General features: G+C 41.1%; 2 protein-coding genes across 5 annotated transcripts in view; one reads left to right on the plus strand and one right to left on the minus strand.

Annotated features, from left to right (window-relative positions):
* ZZZ3 (zinc finger ZZ-type containing 3) overlaps window positions 1–6,656 on the minus strand; it is a 55,370-nt gene extending 48,714 nt beyond the window's left edge. The window contains exon 1 of one of the 4 annotated variants that reach the window (XM_064147812.1): window positions 6,551–6,656. The gene's annotated coding sequence lies outside the window, so the exon portion shown is untranslated. Of the gene's footprint in view, window positions 1–5,504; window positions 6,033–6,066; window positions 6,112–6,550 lie in introns of those variants that run through there. The other 3 variants (XM_064147808.1, XM_064147810.1, XM_064147811.1) reach the window with 3 other exon arrangements.
* Window positions 6,232–7,624, plus strand: LOC135177809 (uncharacterized). Its single transcript, XM_064148266.1, has 3 exons — window positions 6,232–6,373; window positions 6,430–7,158; window positions 7,236–7,624. The coding sequence occupies exons 1-2, from the start codon at window positions 6,232–6,234 to the stop codon at window positions 7,149–7,151; spliced, it is 864 nt and encodes a 287-aa protein (XP_064004336.1). The 3' UTR covers window positions 7,152–7,158; window positions 7,236–7,624.
* Window positions 7,625–14,890: the final 7,266 nt, after the last annotated feature.

Here is a 14,890-nt window from a genome sequence, read left to right on the forward strand (position 1 = left end):
AATCTTCTACACTCTTTTCAAGCACTGGGAATGTGATAGAATTTTAGGTTAGCCCTTTCCCTAATTACAGAACACATACATAAGGGACAGGGTCTATCTTTCATTCATTATTAATCCCAATGCAGCTTTGTCAAATTTCAAAAATCAGAAATGCTTAAACCAAGTCACGTGAAAGGTAGGCACTTTATATTTAATAAAAAAGTGCAGAATAGTTAAATTAGTTTTGTTAAAAATACAGTTTTATCAAATTGTCCAGCACTTTCAACTCTAGAAACCTTTAACAACTTATTTCTATGGAGATTAGTTCTTCCAACTATGTTTCAGAGCCCGGCATGCACCTGATTCCCAGCACCTAAACTTAATCTTTTGAACTGTACTTCTCTTCAAAAAAGCCTTCTGAAGACTTTGACTCTATCTCAGTCTATTTCTGTTGGATCATAAAAATACACATAAAGATAAGTCAAAGATATTAAATCTTCAATGAAGCTCTATTATTAAGTTATTTTCAACATTACATTATTAAAGAAATGTTTAATATTTTGATGTTTGGATTTTTTTTTTAGGCCAAGTCTTACAAACTGTCACATCATTGATTTCATGAATACCTCTGCTCCAGCATTAAGTTGTGTTTTAAATATTATCTACCATAATTTTAAAAAATGATAAAATTTCAGAGACATCTAATGCTGACACATCATCTCAACTCTTGTGCCAAGGTCACACTAACCACACTTAAATCACTTCTAAAAGGAGGTCATTTAACCTTGTCTAGAGAACTTTTAGCATTATCTCCCTCAGATATTTAACCTTGTGATTATACACTTGGAAAGATATTCCTAAAATCAAAATTGCCTTTTGTGCACTTTAGGACTATTGTTGCTTATCCTACCCAGAAAGAATAGTTTATTATATTCTTCTCTATATCAATCTTTAACATAATAGCAGCCTGTTAACTCAGTCCCCATCTGTACTACAGACTAAACAAGTGCAATCCTTTCAGTCCTTCCTTTAATGGTCATTATTACAACTCTACTTCAACTGGTCCAAATCTGAGGCCTCACACTGAGTACTGCAGAAAAATTTCATATCTTACACTCAACAACAATCCTGTTCATATGTCCCAGTATGACCCATTTTTGTGGAACTGTCATGACTCCTTTGTGTTCATTTCACGATACAGCTCTTTATTCGCAGAACTGTTGCCCAGCCAGTTGTTTCTCATGTTTATTGTTGCTACTCAAATGTACATTTTGGGTTTCTCTTTAATGAACTGCATCCCATAATAGTGCAAGTTATTCATCCAATTTGTCAAGATCATTTCACACTCTAATGCATGTATTCCCTCACAGACTTACACTGTCCAGGCAGTTAGTAAATCTACTTTGTTCTATCATCCAGAACACAAACTGAAAGACTAAAATAGGATTAAATTCAGAAAATATACCTGCACAATTCCACTCAATGCATATCTTCAATTTTAAATTTCTTTAATCATATATAATTAATAACTAACCACCATGGCCAATCTTCTCTGATACTATCTATTTTTGGTGTTTCTAGGCTCTTAGGTTAAGGAGGTGAAATTCTTGTACAGGCAGAGTATTTTTCAAACACAAACATACAGGAAAGGCTCCACCACTCACTTCCCCCTTTCAAGTATGTGTATGTGGCAGAATAGCCCAGTTGCATAGCTCCTCCAGTTCTGAATATAGGCTACATCCCTGTTTTTCTTTCCTATCTACAGACACTAGAGACATTTCAATATACAAAACAAACCCACTAGCTCTGAAAAATTCAAATCTCATGTACATATACACATATGTATGTGAGATCCGAATACATAAACATACATATAAAAACAAACACCAATTAAAAAGGCAAGAAACAGGATGTTACCATTTTTGTACCAACAGGCAAATTCTCAAGAATACTCATTCCCTTTTTGACTTTTTTTTTTTTCTGTTTTTTGTTTTCTAACTAAAACAAGTCTTCTAAACAAAGTCAAACTCACAACATTTTAGGGACACAAACTGGTATTTCTCATAACAAAGATGTAAGAGTCTGAAAAAATCCCACTGAACTACTAATGACATTCTTTACAAGGTAAGCTTTTACCATTCTCATAACTAGTTGATCTGGCACATGTGCACCCGCTAATCAAAACAAATACTTGTGCTGAAATACTGTATTTAAATCTGAGCTAGTAAAAACACCTTGAACAATCAAACTGTGTATCCCGCTAGCATCCATATTCCTGTGTCCTATGATGAAGCTCAATAGACCAGAAAAAAATTAAGTGCAGCTAATGGCAATCTAATAGATAATACATCACTAGAAGGAGAAACAACTGTTTTCAGAAGCTACAAGGCACAAAGCAATCACCTTAATGCAAAGAAAAAAATATCTTAATTGAGCATCAGGTAAAATTTTAACCATGAGTTGTTGAAACAAGCAATACAAAGAGGAACTTCGTCATCAGAGGTTAAGGGCAGATCACTGGACTAACTGACCTTTCTATACTGCTACATCTAATTGAATTAATTTTAAGTACATGCAGCTATTGTAAGTTAAGTTACTAAGCTTTTTGTATGATGATATAAAAAAAACTCTTGCTGTTGTCAATTTGTCTGTATAAGGAAAAGTAGTTAAATGCAAACTGTTAACTAATACTCAAATTTTCAGCATAAACCATAAAAATTGTCATCCTATGCCACAAAACCAAACACAAATATTTCAATTACTAAGATGAACTTACTAAGAGAATCTTTTTACAAGTCTTTTAGTTGGAAAAACAGTATCCAACAAGAAAGGGAACACACTACCTAATGTTCAACTCTACATTTAACTGTGTTTTACAAGTTACTCAAACAGAATACTTTCCACAAAATGAAAATAAACTCTCATGACAGATCTCCTACAATCATGTGGTTTCTGAAGTGGAAGTCACGTTTACAATGTTCTTAAATCTAGAATATACCCTTAAGTGTTAGAGTGTAAAGTTTACCAGAAGCAAGTTCTTATAATCGTCCTCTTCATTTCCAGTAAAGAATACTTAATTAGGAAACTAAAAAAATCAACCACTTCCTCACTACATAAGTGAGAAAGTTTCCCACTTTATTCTACTTCACTCCCGCCTACAGAGGTGGCCGAAAATTTTCTTGTTCACAGTTTTTAAGGACAAAGTCTACAAATACCTGTCTGGAATAACTGAAGTATGTTTAAACCAACCCTAGAAAAAGGGGAACAATAGGTCTTACAGTGCTCTATTGCTAATTGAATGCAATGTAAATGTATGGATACAAGCAACTGCTGAATATCTGAAAAATAAGTTATCTTGCAAAGCTGGTTCTTTACAACCAGAAAGACCTGTATCAGCAGTTCCCACACAATGTAAATATTTCCATTTGGGGGGAATCCAAAACAAAGCAATACCCAACAGATTAGCCCTAAAGACTTTAAAGAAAGATTTTCAAATGTGAAGGAGGAATTTGGAAAACAAGAAAAACACCACAATTTGAAGTAGAGCAACATGCAAAGTCCTCTGTTACAACCTCCAAAGAACTTTTAGAAACATTAAGAAAACATTTCTTATTTCCTTTATCCAACAAGGCAGTAAAAGAGCAGAGTCTTTCTGTCTTGTATCCACCAGAAAAATCTTACTAAGCAGAAGTCAGCCTAATTAAAGTACCTAGAATGATCTGGAATAACCAGAAATAAACAAACAAACAAAAAATCTTTCCGTTTCTTAGAAATATTGAGTGTGCAGTCTTCACTTTGTGTAACACTGGTCAGTAGAGTGAAATCGCACTACATAAGCATGTCAGAAACACCATTTGATGTTCCACTGTAGAACAAAAGCTCATTACCAGGAAGCATTCCCAAATTTTGTGAAACAAGGATCTAGTAATTTTTGCGCATCTAGTCTGTAATAACACTGAGCTCAAAAGCCCTATTCACTATTTCTCTTTTTCCAAAAATGTTAAAAATTATGAGACAAAGCATATGATTGACATTCAAGTAATTAAGGTCTTTAAAACAAACTCTTAGTAATTATATATTTAAGAGTATGCAATGCACAAGAAAAACATTTCAGTTAATAATGGTATGACTGAGAATTGCAACTACCTAGATTGGACTAAACAAATAGATACATAAATTATCTACAGCATTTCAATTTAAGGTCATAACTACTGCTCTTAAATGGCATACTAGGTTGTACCCTTCACAAAAAGCCTTACTATAAATTCAAGTCATAGAATATTGTTATGAAATGTGCATGATGGTGCTGCAGAATGCCTGCAATCATTTTTTTTCAGATTCTGAACAACTTTCTAGAAGTCACACGATAAAATACATTACAAATTTCTAACCCCTTCTAAGGCAACAAGAGTTTCATGAGTGACTTCAAATGGGTGAAAATTTCACCTAAGAGCTATTTTTAAAAACATTTCACCACGTACTTTTAAAAGGACTGCATTCTTCTGCCCTGTTGTTTAACATACCATCTTTTTCTTCCTTAAATAAACTTTTCTCCACTGCTGATTAAGCAAACACTAATGTTATTCATCTGTAACTACTGCAAAAGATACTTGAAAACAAACTGTGATGGCGACTCCTCAACTTGTTTTCTGAAGTTATGATACTTAGTTACAAAAAGAATCAAATTTCGCTAACCACAAACCTCCCAGTCCCTACAGCATAAACAATCCCAGTAGCATCTGAATGGGGGCAGAGGACAACATAGTATCTAACAAGAGAAATACACCATATAAGAGTACTCCGAAAAGGTTGCACAAGTCAGTACTTACTATGAAGTTTAGTGTGCACTTGAAGCGTCACCTTAAAAGCCTCAGTAAATGATCTCTGTTATTACTACAGTACTAACTGTATCAATGGAAAACATGCAAATACCTGTGTAACCACCGAAGAGATGCTACTATTTGTTTAATAATAACTGTGAACATATTTCCAAACTAAAGATTGGAACGTCAAAGCCTTAAGAACACATTATTTCATAAAAAATTAGTATCAGTTATGTAGTAGCCTAAATCCTGAGTAGTAAAATGCAGTTACATTACAAGATTACAAAAACTGCCACTGTTCCTGGATAATCGGGGACAGAAGACACCATAAGGAAGAAACAGAACCATATGCTCCCCCTTAAGAGAGATCAGGACTAGGAGACAAAAGGGGATATTGCCGAGTTGGGATGTCTGAATACTAAGGATTTTTTTTCCAAATACAACAGAAGAATTCGGTTTCACAAGTTTAGGATATAATGGGACACACAGGCTCAAGAGAGATCCGATTTGTGATGCTATATGTCTTTGGATCCCTGCATCCTTCAACATCAGTGTTTCTACGGGACTGGCACAACTGAGGTTCAACAGCAGAAATCTGAATAAGTGAAGTAACAACATGGGACTGGTGTGAAAAGCAAGCCGAGACAGCATAAATACCATTAAGCGCTTGTGGGGCGCTAAGAGCAGAGACCAAGACCGCACCTTGTCGAGGAAGGACCACGGGACCTCTGAATGCTAGCCCAGATTGGAAGCTGTGAGAACAGTACTTAACGGGCATTGCCAAGTTAGCTCTGTGAAGTTGAGCACCCTGTCCAACAGGGGATATGGCGAGCGGCGAATGACAACCGAGGGAACCACGCCACCGACCCCGAGACGACGCCAGTAGCACTGCCCATAAACCCAGCACCTACGGCTTAAGGGCCACGGACTCAACGGCAATGGCCGTGCCGCGGCCGGGGCGGGGAGAACCGCGGAGCCAGCAATGGGCCCCGACACGAGCCCCGCCGCTGCAGCCCGCGCTCCTGTGAGAGCAGGGGCACAGCCGCTGCGCGGGCCGACTACTACGAGGGGCAGGCGTGAGGTGATCTGAGGTGAGGCGGGGCAGGGCCGGGGCGAGAGGGGAGGAGGGAGCGGAGCGGAGCGGAGCCAGTCGCGCTTCCCCGGGGCGCCCAACCCCGCCCCACTCCCCGTGTGGCCCGGGGCGCGATAGCGGGGAGGAGGCTGGTCCCAGGGTCCCCGCCCCCCGGGCCCCCGTTACCATTACCCAGCACACCCAGCGCTGCGCCGCCATCCCGCAGCCGACCCGCTCCCGCAGGGACCGCGCGATCTCGCGAGATTTCGCTTTCCCACACCACCCCCTCCCGCCCCGCGACCCGGCCCGGCCCCGCGCGCGCGCACGCGCACCGCCTGCGCTCTGCCCAGACGCAACATGGCGGCCGCGGCGCCGCGCACGTGCCCCTGGCTCCGCCGTGTCAGGCCGGGCGCGCGCAGGGCCGCACGCGCACGCGTGACGTGGTGGCAGGGGGCGGGGCCATGGCGCAGGCGCGCGAGGCGCCGCCGCGGCTCAGCTGGTTCGAAAAGGGCGCGCGAGCGGCCACCGCCTCCCCGCACGCGCCGGTCACGTGAGGGCTTCCCCCTCTCATTCCCTCCTCCTCCTTCTTCCCCCTCCCCTCGCGGGTTCCGAACTCGGCACCATCCGGGTCCCCCTTCCCCCGGGGCCGGGCCCGCGCCCGGGCCCCAGCCCTCACCTGGCGCCCGCTGCTCGGCGCGACCGGCCTGCGCGACCCCGTGCGTAGCCCGCTCCCTCCGTGCTGCCCGCACCAGGCAGCGGCGGTGGCACCGCACAGCGCCTGCTCCCCTCAGCGCGGCGGCGGCTCCTTCCGCTTCCTTCCCCTCCCCCTCCAGCCGCTGCGGCGGGGACCCACTCCCTGCAGCTCCGCCTGCTGGCAGAGGGCGGAGGCGGCTTGCCCGGCGTGCCCGCGGCGTCGACTGAGGGGCGGACTGCTCCCCCCCGCCCCGGGGGCGGGGGCCCAACAGCGTCGCTCTCCGGCATGCCCCGAGGGGCGGGCCGGCCCTGCCAGGTGGCTGGGGAGCACGGGGCGTGCTCCAGTGCGCCGGGGCAGGTGTCTGGCGGGGCGCCCTGACGGCCGTAGCTCCCCGTGCCTGACCAGGGCAGATGGCTGGGGCGAGAGACTACAGCCCGGCCTGAAGCGGCACCCGGCGGCTATGAGCGTTCCTGCCGTGCCGAATAACCCCGCTGCCGTCCCGCCTGCTGCTAGCTCCGGCGGGCTGCGCTGGCGTCCAGCCGCGCCACTGCCTGCAAAGATAGCAGCCGGCCAGCGACGGTGACTTGCAGGTTTGCTGCGGTTAGGAAGGGGAATGGGGAGCAGGGCACAGGGGTAGCATTCTGCTGACTGAAGTGTCGCTTCCCAGGTCCTAGGATCTAGTGGCTACCTCTAGAAGTCGCTGCGACTGCCTTCACGGCCAGTTATGGGCATTAGGTCTATTTTGTTCATGGCTTCGACACTCCTGATTTTCTCACTTCAACCAGTGCCTCGGGAACAGGCACCGTAGAGTACGCCAGCCCTCCAGCTTGATTAAAAATTAAGCACACTTCCACATTTCTTCTTTTTCTCCTGTTTTTATTGCAGGCTAGTCCTCTGCTAACGTGATTACCAAGAGTTACTATTTAATACCTATTTTAAAGCCTGTGCAATAGGAGATGGGTTAGCACTCTGCTACTACACAGAGGGAGAGTAACTACTGTGTACCTCTTATTACCCTTCTGACTTTTTTTTTTTCTGGCGTAGGCCGTTTATAATAAGAGCTGGAAGTGCTTAGTGTAGCCAAGAAAGAAAAAAAGACTCAGTGCTTAGGGAATTCAAGAATATTTTCCTTAAGAACAATCACAATTCCAAAGTGCTAAATAAACCAGTTTTCTATATAGAAAACTGAGTACTGAAGATTATTTTCAATTGCTTTTAAAAGGTGCTGCTGTATGGTAACATACATGGTTGACACTCTGGCAAGGAAAGCAGATTTAATAAAATCCTAATTGCTCAGATTGCAAGTCTAGTCATACTGACATTCATTCTGCAATGCCAGAGTCCACAGAGAAACCGCAGTAGCTTTTCTGCTTTCCCAAGCAGTTCTCAATTTTCCCAGCATGTTGCTGACTTAGAAGTCTTCTCCTGTGATCAGATTCAAAACAAGCGAAGCCCCACAAGAGGGGGAAGGATTTTTTTTTTCACTGTTTTCATGCAGTCTTCTCTGTGTGCCTGAATCTGAAAGAGGAACGGTGCTTTTTGCATCATTGAAGGAACACTTGTAAGCACTAAAACGCTGTAACTCCATTTAGAAATGGTCATTTGAAAATCTGCAGTTGCTGAGGATATTACTGCATTTCAGACAGGTGCCAGTTTTCACCATAGAACTTGCACCTTGTGCGGTGCAAAATTGATTTTTTATTTCCCCCCTCAAATTCCCATGGCAGTTGAAGGGTACAATTGAGCAATAAAGCTGACCTAACCCCATGACACCAAAGGCCGGACTCTTTTCCTCTTCCCTGCTCCACAGTTGTTTCTAGGGCCCACTCTAGTGCTCCTATACATGTAGTAAAGCAGGTGGGCTTCTTAAACCACCAGTAAACTGTACCTGTTTTGGGTGTGTTCATTTTTCAACTAGAAAAAAGCATGTATTAGCTCACCGTGGAGACCAACAAGGAAGCTAGCATGTGAGCTAGGAGGCTGAGGGAGTGTTGCCAGTACAGGGGAGGAACAAGATAGTCCTCCTTTGGCAGCAGTTACTTTCCTGGCAGCAAATTATATTGTCTGGCAGCAAATCATATTGTCTAACCACACCCTCCACCAGGCTTTGTCTTGAATTCACTGAGAAGGACTTCAGTATTATGTTCTGCCATTTTGCCTAGGATGCAATAATGTCTAGTGAGGGGCTGATAACAAAGAGCAGCTGTAGCTAATGGTGTGATGTTTCAGGTAATGGTTCCTGCTAATGAAAGGGATACTCCCGAGGCTCCTGCCCCACGTCTACATGCCCCCTGCTTTTCCCTGGATTGATTCCAGCCATTGTTTATCTACGTGGTAGTTTGGCTGAGCTAACCTTCCAGAGGAAAATTAACAACACGAAGAATTAAAGAGCAGTCTATGGGTAGTAAAGACTGAGATCAAGCAGGTTTACTAAGACCTCCACCTGAGAGAATTTACATTCAAACCTGGAGAAGCCTGCTTGCTTTGAAACTGGCTGGTACTATACATCCACTCCTGTCTCCACAGTTCAAGGTCTTTTTTATCCACTCCTGCTGTCTCGCAGCCCTTTGTGCACAGTATTCCAGGGCAGCTTTAAGAGAAGTGTAAAGGCATGTGCTCCTACCTAGCAGCACCACATAGCTTTCTCCAGTGTGTTTTCACTTCTAGGAAATCTCCCTCTTCATAGACCCTACTCAAACTATATCACATTCTTAAGTCTTGTGGCTGCAGTTTCCTCTTTGCTGCATCTATTCTGCACCACTAATCAGCAGCTGTATTTATTATGGTTAGCCTTGAATGTTACTAATTTATAGCACAATAACAATTTCTCTGGTCTCATCAATGTTGGTAGCAAAAAAGCCCCAACAAAACCAGCTATTCTGATCAAGGAGAAAAGGTGTTAATGTCAGCTTTTTACCATGTTAGAGCCTAAAAAATACTATGGAATCACAGAACCAGGTTGGAAAAGACCTCTAGGATCATCAAGTCCAACCTATCACCTAACTCTTCTAATTAACTAAACGATGGCACTAAGTGCCTCACCTCAGCCCATCTCTTCCAAGACAGTACTTTCTGCAAAATCAGCTGAGACATCCCTACATATCACAAAAAACTCAGCTCATGCTTGTGCATAGATAACTACCTAAAATCACAAGATCCAGCTTTGATGAAGCCATTACATGGTTCAAACTTTCAGCAGCAGCTGTGCTATTTGTATCTCAATATCTTAATTGCTTCTATTATTAGAGCAAATTAAGTGTGATTTTTTTTTCCTGACGAAAGATTAACAAGAGTTCACTTTACAACTCAGCACAATTAAGAAGTTAATCCCAAGGACATCTAGATTAGTTCTCTGACAGTCACTCTGCTATCTTTACACCAGGCCCCAAGAACAGCACTAGCAAGCTATTACTGCTTGCTATCCAGCACTGCAATTAAAAGAGGGCTTCTCTTCTTGACTACAGCTCTAGATTTACACTGGCCTTTAAAAAGGGTGAGCAGCATGGGGAAGACTATCTGAATTCATATAGGATGAGGCTTATTTGTTCTGATGGTGGCTATGCACTAAGCCCTGGACAAGAGCAGAGAGAATTTTCCTGAAGTCAGATTAGTTCAGCAGGGCAGCCCTACCATGCTGAACTGGATGAGAGTAGGCTCAGCACAATACTCGGGAGTGTCTGCACTAATTATTTTACCATTCCAATGGTTGAGTTAGCTTACTCAAGGAATTTTTAGATGTTATGAACTCCAGTCTGAACAATTTTATCTTTCTCATCTCCTTTAGAAATTTCCCTTTCTTACATGTACATAGCACTCTCAGGCATAAGTGATTCTGCATTAATACTTCTGATTATGTATGACCTACATAAAGGTGAGTGAGGTTATGGAATATCCCTGTCACTGCACTGACTACCTTGCATCTTGCTTCAGATCCTAGACCACAATAAAGGGCTCTGTTATTGTTCAAACCAAATAGCATGCAGTATGTTCAATGTAAATCAGAAGAACACAAGAGTAGAAAATTTCAAGCAAGATGTAGGTGTCTAAATGAAAAATCCAAACAAAACAAGATGACACTGTCACATTTCTGCCTAGCCTTTAGGCACAGTTTTTTCCAAACAGAATTGGACAAGAAGCCTAACTTGTGATAAGGGTTCCCTCTCATACAGGATGTGAAGGAGTTTATATTTAAACCTAATTGTCATCACACAGGAGTGAACACCAGCACCACCAGCACACTTGATACATGAAGTTTAGATTGCTACTGATCTAGTTTAGGTGACAAATTATGTCCACTATCCTGCCTGGATGAAAAGCAAATTAATTATACTACAAGTAAGAGAGAGTACATCTGTCTTACTAAAAACTATTCAGACGATGGGGCACCAAATGAGAGTTCATATCTCAATAAATATCTTATTTCATGCTTCTTTAGACTGACTTCACAGGCTAACTGAATATAACACTGTCAATACTGAATTAGACAGTACTTTCAATTACATTTGTAACTGAATTAATAGCTGCCATTCAATTAGCATTTGGGCACATGACTGCATTTCTTTTGTTAGAGCTTAAAATCTCCAAGTACTCTTAACTTCTGGTCCTAAAGAGAAAGTGTGTGTGTGTATTGGTGGAAACAAACATGCATTCACAGCTTGGGAAGTACTGCATCTCTCATTTGAGTTTGGCATTTTAACAGACACCCGGGGGAAGTGTGGAGGGGCTGAAAGCAATGCATCACCACGGTAACCAGGACATCTTATTTTAGTATGTACATTAAAAAACACACTGGACAGAACAAAATTAGTCACCTAGAAAACACTAATTTATCCACGAAACTATTACAGAGCAATGAAAATGAAAAAGTACTGTCCTCTGAGATAAGAGACAAAAAATGTTGGTTTTACATTTCTCACAGATGGCTTTTTCTCACATGTAACATTCAAATGCCTCTCCTCTGCCCTTTTTGTTCTCCTCCACCAAGTACTTCAACCTCATGCTGTAAGTTTTTCCAAAAATGGATCTTACTAAAGTTCTTCATGTGTAAGTTTTTTGAGTTCCAAGTGAGAAAGGAAGGACACATCTGGAAATGAAATCTCAACTTCATTTATATCATGAAAAAATATTGTGAATGGAAACTGCCTTATTTTTGCACCTCCCATGCTGTTTAACTAGCAAGTAAAGTAAGCAATCTGAGATTCACTAGGGCTGCATAAAGGCATAACAAAACTATAACCAGTGTGTTCTTACTCCAATTTTACTTTTTTTACTGACAGTTCATTTCATGATATATGATCAATAAGTATCAACTGTATGTCCACTCATTTCAACCATCAGAATGCTTTTAGCTAATAAATTAAATCTTGAACAAGTCAGAAAAGGAAATTTCTTGCTTATTACTCTTATAAACATGCTATTGAGTGATTAAGATCCTACTGCATTTTCTGAAGTCCACCCTTACACCCATCTACAACTCTTTAAGGAAACTTGTCATAAAGCAATTTGGCAGTTAGTATCACTAACAATCCGTAAAACCTATCCTACACATCAACAGTGTATCTCACAGACTTTCTTCCTCTGGCTGCATGTCTCAACAGATGTACAAAGAATATTTGGAGTGTGGATAGCATAATACCTATTAAAAACATGACTGTAGCATGAAGACACTATAGTGAGCAAACATCTGTAACAATAAATGCATTATAAACAGATAACATTTTACCTTATTGAACAGCAGGGTTCATATGTTTAATGGAGAAAGCCTCATCGCCTTGTTGAGTGTCTGAAAGCTAGGCTGAAGCTATTCTCCAGTCACATTTTATACATTCTATAATATATATGGCTGTTTAACTTGCTTTCCTGACTATTTCTCACTGTTAGTGGTAATAGTGTTTGTAAAGTTTTTCACTGAAAACAATTATTTTCTAATCTGCTAAGATTCTGAAGGCTAATAAACCCACATTTGTTTGCAACTGATAATTTCTGTGAAATAACACTGAAAGAGCTTTGTCTTTCTTCATGACACTTCAGAAATCTAGAACTATTTTACTTCCTGCTATTAATTGCCAGCTCTGGATGGCTTAAGTAGAGAGGGAAGCCAGAAAAGCCATCTGTTTGGAAGAATTAAAAAGCCTAGTTGTTTTACTCATTTCCTGGGCAAAATGAAGAGCTGAAAGGTTTTCAGTGAGAAAACTGCTTAGACTGCACTAAGCCAGATGTATATAGGGAATTCAAAAGGAATAAATGGAACAGAAATTTCTTAGTGTAGTATAAAATAGTTGCAATGCAAATATGAAGAAACTTCTTGCCCCTGTAAGCACAAATCTGTAAATTCCTCTATAAATTTTCCAAATCCCAGGTTTGCTTTTCAAAATGAACTTAAGATAAATAAAATTGGAACAAAACAAAAATAAACATGAAAATAATTCAAATGTTAGCAGTATCATTATAGATAAATACCTGTAATACTAATGGGAAAGAAACTTCTTTGCTTCAGTCCTTTCAGGAAAACTTAGGATGTCTTGTGTCAGGAAATGCCAGTCACTACCGAAGTTTTGAATCTCAGAAGCAGGATCCTTACATTATGCATTAGTACAGCAATCACATTAGACCAGATTTCACAAGGAAAAAAAAGCCTAGATGGACATATTGTACTTTTCACTGTGCATCCACATGGCATTTTTTGTAGCCAAACCTATTTGTAACAGTTCATGCTAATGTCCCAGGCAGTGGGATATAATGGCTAACTGAACCGATACCTACATGTAATAACCCTGCTCTGGGGCTCTCTTTACCAAAATACAAGACTGTATGAATTTACAAAAGCTTCTCAATGGCAACATCTGAATAAATTATTGACAGTTGCACCCTGCTGGAAGGACAGATTTCTAACAGTAGATCTTCATCTAGCCTCCAGGAGTAGAGACTAACACATTACTGCTACTTGTTAGCGCCCATCTGACATCTCTACTTGGACAGCTTGGTCAGAAATTCATTCCTATCAGCACAACTCTGTTGATAGAATGGTAAGCATTCCCTACAGGATTCATAAGCAAAGCTAAATAGACTGTAACTTCCCATGATATCATCAGGGAAAATAAATACATTAATTAAATAAGAAGCCCCAAGTAAATTAGTCTTCATTGACCCAGTTACATATAGAAGGTTTCAAGTAATAGTGTGATCTAGACAGAGCACTAAAATTGAAATGCAAAATCTCTTCACCACTGTTAGGGACATGTGGGAATCATAGGTGTAGCTGTTCTCCCTTGAATACAGAGATGTCATGTCTCACCACAGCAAGCTTATTCTACAGCAGTTTTTAATCAAATAGATATTAGAGGATACCTTAAAGCAGGGTTTGTTTGTTTGTTTTGCATTCAGGCAGCTCAATGGCTGACAATGATAATAGCATCCTAATAAAATATGCAGATTTACAAAAATGGATCACAGTTTGTCTGACATGTATTAGGAAAAACTGCTTTTGCCCTTTTCTTGGTACAACTTCTGAACAGGGTATCAAGTCTTTAACTTACCTAGCAAATATTCAGGCCATTACTGCTGGAACAGCTGACACCTACTACAACAGCCAACTGAGTGTCTTTTCTCTATTTAAAACCAAACCCTCAGCTATTGAGCATATCTGCTTAAGATCACTATTCTAACACAGTACCAAAAACAATTACTGTAATATCTTCAGCCACAGTTCATTTAAGAGACTGGAGAAATAGAGATTATGTGCATAGACACACACACAAACACATCTGTCCCTAGAAACAGGAGTAATTCAGATTATACTTGCAGGAACCAGCTTTCTAGACTACTCAAGTTAAACAATGAATTTACAACACAGAATTGTCTGCATAACTTCCTTCATTTTCTAATGTTCCAGCCACAAGAAAGAAACAAGTGTGGCTTAAATCAGTAAATCAGGAGATTTTTACACCTAACAGGCAGGTAATTTTTATTTGGTTTATGAAGCAGATGGACTACTTTGCTCTCACCTCTAAAACATATTATAAAAGCGCCTTATTTTAAAACCAAGTAACTCAGTAGCTTTTCCACTATTTTTTACCCCCTACAAATACATTGTTTGACTGCCTCACACAGTATGTCTCCTGAATTTTGAGGGTTGAAAAAGAAATTTCAAAAATGCAGAGGAATCAAGCTTAGAGCTAATAAATTCCCCACACCCCCTATGCAGTTTTCCAGAGATTAAAAGTTACCAGGCTGAACATCAGTCATGTAACAGCTCAAATCTAGATTCCTAAACCAAGGACCCCACTGGATTTTTCCTTTCTTGAAATGACAGCATTCCTGGCA

The sequence above is a fragment of the Pogoniulus pusillus genome, chromosome 8, assembly GCF_015220805.1.
Source record: "Pogoniulus pusillus isolate bPogPus1 chromosome 8, bPogPus1.pri, whole genome shotgun sequence".
Taxonomy (NCBI): Eukaryota; Metazoa; Chordata; class Aves; order Piciformes; family Lybiidae; genus Pogoniulus; species Pogoniulus pusillus.

What these genes read in the sequence shown, in the direction of transcription:
- LOC135177809 (XM_064148266.1), top strand. Translation starts at nt 6,232, where the DNA reads ATGGCGGCCGCGGCGCCGCGCACGTGCCCCTGGCTCCGCCGTGTCAGG. An exon ending in GCGCCGCCGCGGCTCAGCTG is followed by an intron (nt 6,374 to 6,429) that starts GTTCGAAAAGGG and finishes CGGTCACGTGAG; the next exon opens with GGCTTCCCCCTCTCATTCCC.